The sequence below is a fragment of the Oncorhynchus gorbuscha genome, linkage group LG01 (genome assembly GCF_021184085.1).
Source record: "Oncorhynchus gorbuscha isolate QuinsamMale2020 ecotype Even-year linkage group LG01, OgorEven_v1.0, whole genome shotgun sequence".
In the NCBI taxonomy this organism is placed as follows: domain Eukaryota; kingdom Metazoa; phylum Chordata; class Actinopteri; order Salmoniformes; family Salmonidae; genus Oncorhynchus; species Oncorhynchus gorbuscha.
This window is the reverse complement of record NC_060173.1, coordinates 113,017,017-113,023,409: the sequence shown is the minus strand read 5'-3', so window position 1 is coordinate 113,023,409 and position 6,393 is coordinate 113,017,017. Positions and strand designations below refer to the sequence as shown.

General features: G+C 39.5%; 1 protein-coding gene across 1 annotated transcript; it reads right to left on the bottom strand.

The window, feature by feature from the left end:
- Positions 1–1,572: 1,572 nt before the first annotated feature.
- LOC124031265 (trace amine-associated receptor 13c-like) lies at positions 1,573–3,388 on the bottom strand. Its single transcript, XM_046342329.1, has one exon. The coding sequence runs from the start codon at positions 3,326–3,328 to the stop codon at positions 2,366–2,368; it is 963 nt and encodes a 320-aa protein (XP_046198285.1). The 5' UTR covers positions 3,329–3,388; the 3' UTR covers positions 1,573–2,365.
- Positions 3,389–6,393: the final 3,005 nt, after the last annotated feature.

Genomic DNA, 6,393 nt, shown 5'->3' with positions numbered 1-6,393 from the left:
AAAATCACTTCTTGGAAAGTATTTCACTGCACCCACAATAACATTGCTAAACATGTGTATGTGACCAATAAAATGTGATTTGATTTTGTAGTGTATTAAAGGTAGTAACCCTTGAAACGTAATGTTCAGTTAAATGATGTATTTAGATATTGGTTCCATTACCCTGTCAGCAGTCTATGAACTGCTCTTAGTCTGTGCCGCTCTGACATTGCTCATCCATATATTCATATATTCTTAATTCCAGTCTTTTACTTAGATTTGTTTGTATTAGGTATTTGTTGTGAAATTATTAGATATTACTTGTTAGATATTGCTGCACTGTCAGAACTAGATGCACAAGCATTTCGCAACACCCGCAATAACATCTGCTAAACACATGTTTGTGACAAATAACATTTGATTTGATTACTAATGAGTGACTGCAATCCACACTTTGGTTTTGATAGTCACTGCCAACACACAAGAATGTTATTATTTTCAGTTATAGATGTTAGCATCCTTCAGCACACTACTACAACAATCTGACTGTTTTGGAATAAAATGTTCAGTATTTTTCCTTTAACATCCTCTGTGTTGTGTCCATTGATATGTTCTAGGTCATTTTGAATCTTTAAGGAGCATCCGGTAGTACTGGAATATCTACCAACAGCATGTCCATCGTTTTGTGATAAATTACACTGGTCACTGTTCAAAACATTTATAAAGTATTAAAAAAGTCTGAATAGTCCTCACTTTAGATTAGGGACTGCAATACAACTAATGATCAGTTAATGGTTTATACGTTAATTTATTAAACATCTGATGAGAGATCATAAAAAATCATTATTACATACTGTAAAAGTTGTTTATCAATGTGTGAATAAAACTGGAAACACTTATCTCCCTCACTAGCTTTAAGCACCAACTGTCAGAGCAGCTCACATATTACTGCACCTGTACATAGCCCACCTATAATTTAGCCCAAACAACTACCTCTTTTCCTAGTGTATTTATTTTATTAATTTATTTATTTTGCTCATTTGCACCCCATTATTTTTTATTTCTACTTTGCACATTCTTCCATTGCAAAACTACCATTCCAGTGTTTTACTTGATATATTGTATTTACTTTGCCACCATGGCCTTTTTTGTCTTTACCTCCCTTATCTCACCTCATTTGCTCACATCGTATATAGACTTGTTTATACTGTATTATTGACTGTATGTTTGTTTTACTCCATGTGTAACTCTGTGTCGTTGTATGTGTCAAACTGCTTTGCTTTATCTTGTTCAGGTCGCAATTGTAAATGAGAACTTGTTCTCAACTTGCCTACCTGGTTAAATAAAGGTGAAATAAAAATGTTTTATAAAATAAATAACTAGCTTTCTAAAACTAATGTGGGAGTAATGAGACATTAATGATGTGGAGTCAAAATAAACATTTTACATTCATTATTACAAAGTGTTATTATAAAGTGTTACCAATCTATATATTAATTCAGACTCCACAGCATCTGAGAGAGCTGCTCTTGTGTGACCCCTGACCTGGCAGCAGTGATGTAGTGAGAGTAGTGGTACTGTTCATACACAGTATGTTGAGGTTGAGCTGTCTGATGTGGTCTCCTTCACTGTTGTCCTTAATCATTAATGCATACACCAATGGTTAGTAGATAGTTTATAAGGATATTCATTAAACATCTTATGAATGATCTCGTGTATCATTATTACAGACATTATTACATGCACATACTAGTAATTTACACATGTGAGAATACCTACCTGACTAACATTTAACACATTTGGGAGTAATGATTAATAAATGGTGAACAAACTGTACATTCCTTACACATGTTTTATTACTGAATGTTATTATAAAGTGTTACCCATATTTGCAAATTCTTAAATTTGACCATTAACTACTTCCACAATACACCATTGAGATAGACTTGGATGTTATCTGATATCATGCATATTGTACATTTACATTTTACTACACGTGGTGAAGGCATTGTGTCCCAATTGAGCCACTAGAGGGAGATGTTGAACAACATATAGAAAGACTCATGACGTTTTCAAAATGTACTTTTAGAATACTTACAAACTATTTATCATTAAATAACATGGAACATCAGCAGACTTTGGTATTTGGAATATACAACCCAAAATGACTACAATGTATTTTATTAAACAAGCTTATTCCTTCTTATGCCGACTCCAAGTCATTCCAATTCAATCCAGTCAAATCATTCTGTATCAACACCACATGTACCTAAACACTGAGCTAAGTCATGTCAGTGTATTGGTACATGAATGAGATACTTACAACAATTGTATAACAAAACTATATAAAACTTATGTTTGTCAAACTAGGGAATAAAAACATGAACTATGAACGCCTTAAATTCAGAGATAAAATAAGTTTAACTGTCACTTTAAACCATGGATAAAGGAAAGCATAAATGATTGGATTGATTAAGGAATTAACAAATGCCAGAAAAGAGATTAAATATGATAACAAAGTATAACTTAAAAAAGAAAAGAAAATAAAAACTAATAAAGATGGAATCCAACAAATGAGATAGTTGAAAACAACAATAGACAGAGTTTTTGTTGTTTTTGTCTCAGACTTATTTGCCTGTACAGTTTTAACACCAGACACACTGGCAGCCTCTTTTGAAAATACCTTTCTGGCCTGTGATCTGGCCACCACAAAGATTTTCATATAAAGTGTTATAATAACAGAGCACGGGACAACAATTGTAATTACAATGTCAGTGATATTAACCCAGATTGACCCTTCAACAGCAGTACATTCTTTCAAACACCGACTTGGTACCTGTACATTTACAAAATATTGTATATTAGCAGCACGGTATATGATACAACAACACCAGGTAATGGATATACAACACGTCATTCTTGTTACTGTTATTTTAGAGTGGTACAATAAGGGATCACACACAGCAACATAGCGGTCTATAGATATCAAGACCAAATTGCCCAGAGATAAAGAAGTACACAAAGAAGCAATATATCCATGAAACACACAGAAATATTCCCCAAAATCCCAGCATGATTCCATTATTGCTACAGTCATTACTGGTATCACAATCAGTCCCACCAGGAGATCTGACGCAGCCAGAGAGAGGATGAGCAGGTTGGTTGTAGTGTGGAGCTGCTTGAAGTGAGAGATGGAGATGATCACCATTAGGTTCAAAAATACTGTAACCGCTGAAATCAATGACAAGAAGATGTACAGTGTTATGTAGATAGATGTCGACAGCAAAGCCTTTCTGCAAGAAGAGTTTCCGTCTTGAAAACAGTATTGAACATCTCCATGTTTCTCCATTTGTAATAAAAAGTAAAAATGCTGAGGTCCTGCTCCTGCTTGGTCCTGTGTGTGACCCTGTCAGGTCCGCCTTCTGACAAACTGAGCTCTGCCTCTCTATTTATCCCTAAGTTACTGACAGAAACTCCCTTCCCCAGCGTCTTTGATCCACACACACACACACACACACACACACATACACACACACGAGCGCGCGTGCGTACATGCGTGAGCACACATATAAACAAACGGTTAAATAAACAAAGAATTAATGAAAGCATGATGTAATATGGGATTGGATGTTGCTGTGCCCAGCTAGCCTGTCATTCCAAACAATGTAAAGTAAAAAAATAACACAATGACATAACAATAACGAGGCCATGTACAGGAGGTACCGGTACTGAGTCAGTGTGTGTGTGTGTGGGGGGAGGGTACAGGTTTATTAAGGTAATTTGTAAATGTATTTAGTGGTGAAGTGACTATGCTTAGATAATAAACACTGAGTTGCTGAGGAGTACAAAACAAATGGAGGGGGGGATCAATGTAATTGTCTGGTGGCATTTTGATTAATTGTTCCGCAGTCTTATGGCTTGTGGGTAGAAGCTGTTTAAGGAGCCTTTTGGTCCTAGACGTGGCGCACTGGTACCGCTTGCTGTGCTGTAGCAGGGAAAACAGTCTATGACTTGGAGTCCCTGACAATTTTATCGGCTTACCTCTGACACCGCCTATTATATAGGTCCTGGATGGCAGGAAACTTGGCCCCACTGATGTACTGGGACGTACGCACTACCCTCTGTAGCGCTTTATGGTCAGAGGCCCAGCGGTTGCCATACTAGGCAGTGATACAACCGGTCAAGATGCTCTAGATGGAGCAGCTGTAGAACTTTTTGAGGTTCTGGGGAACCACGCCAAGTCATTTCAGTCTCCGACTGTCTTGGTGTGTTTGGACCATGGCAGTTGTGAAGCTTTGCTTGTTTGATGGTTCGGCGGGATTTGTTATAAGGGCCCGGATTAGTGTCCCGCTCCTTGAAAGCGGCAGCTGTAGCCTTTATCTCGATGCGGATGTAGCCTGTAATCCATGGCTTCTGGTGGGATATGTACGGTCACTGTGGGGACTACTTCATCAATGCACTTATTGATGAAGATAATGACTGAGGTGGTAAACTCCTCAGTGCCATTGGATGAATCCCGGAACATATTCCATTCTGTGCTTGCAAAACAGTCCTGTAGCGTAGCATCAACATCATCTGACCACTTACGCATTGATCGAGTCACTACTTCCTGCATTAGTTTTGTCTTGTAAGCAGAAATCTGGAGGATAGAATAATGGTCAGATTTGCCAAATGGAGGGCGGGGGAGAGCTTTGTATGTATCTCTGTGACGTTCTGGTAAAAATGTGGTAAAAAAGGATTTAAGATTACCTGCATTAAAGTGCCAGGCCAGTAGGAGCGCTGCTTCTGGATGAGCATGTTCTTAATAATAATAATAATATATGCCATTTAGCAGACGCTTTTATCCAAAGCGACTTACAGTCATGTGTGCATACATTCTACGTATGGGTGGTCCCGGGAATTGAACCCACTACCCTGGCGTTACAAGCGCCATGCTCTACCAACTGAGCTACAGAAGTTGTTTGCTTATGGCCTTATTACATTGGTTGAGTGTGGTCTTAGTGCCAGCATCTGTCTGTGGTGGTAAATAGACAGATACAAATAATATAGATGAGAACTCTCTTGGATGATAGTGTGGTCTACAGGTTATCATCAGATACTCTACCTCAGGCGAGCAATACCTCGAGACTCGCAAGTAGAGATACTGGGGTGCAAAGGAGCAAGATAAATAAAGAAATAGAGTATGGGGATGAGGTAGGTAGATAGATGGGCTGTTTACAGATGGGCTATGTACAGGTGCAGTGATCTGTGAGCTGCTCTGACAGCTGGTGCTTAAAGCTAGTGAGGGGGATATGAGTCTCCAGCTTCAGAGACTTTTTGCAGTTCAAAAAAAAAGGAACTCTAACCCTACCGGGGGAGACAGGAACTCTAACCCTACCGGGTGAGACAGAAACTCTAACCCTACCGGGTGAGACAGAAACTCCAACCCTACCGGGGGAGACAGGAACTCTATCCCTACCGGGTGAGACAGGAACTCTTACCCTACCGGGTGAGACAGAAACTCTAACCCTACCGGTTGAGACAGGAACTCTAACCCTACCGGGGGAGAGAGGAACTCTAACCCTACCGGGTGAGACAGAAACTCTAACCCTACCGGGTGAGACAGAAACTCTAACCCTACCTGGTGAGACAGGAACTCTAACCCTACCGGGTGAGTCAGAAACTCTAACCCTACCGGGTGAGACAGAAACTCTAACCCTACCTGGTGAGACAGGAACTCTAACCCTACCGGGTGAGTCAGAAACTCTAACCCTACCGGGTGAGTCAGAAACTCTAACCCTACCGGGTGAGACAGAAACTCTAACCCTACCGGAAAGGAAATGAGCTGGCCAACTAGGTCAGGGGAAACATCAGGGGTGAATTTTGTTGGTTCACCTCAAGGGAATTGGAGCTCCTGACATTCTGGCAAAGCAATGTAGACTCCAGCTGAGTGGGGGGGGGGGCTGAGTGATGGATATCTGTTAGGACGGGAGGTCCTGGAGTCGTGTCTCTCAGTGGAGAAGATCGGCGACTCGGGAGTCCCGGAAGTGTTGAGGCCTATATATTTTTACTTTTATATTTGTGTGTATTGTTGTGAATTGTTAGATAGTACTGCACTGTTGGAGCTAGGAACCAAAGCATTTTACTACACCCGCAATAATGTCTGCTAAATATGTTTATGTGACCAATAAAACGTGATTTTGAATTGATTTGGAAGTGTATTAAAGGTAGTAACCCTTGAAACATAATGTTCAGCTAATTTATGGATTTGGATATTGGTTCCCTTACCCTGTAAGCAGTCTATAAACTGCTCTTAGTCTGTGTGACTCTGACATTGCTCATCCAAATATTCTTAATTCCATTTCTTTACTTAGATTTCTGTATATTATGTATTTGTTGTTAATTGTTAGATTACTTGTTAGATATTGCTGCACT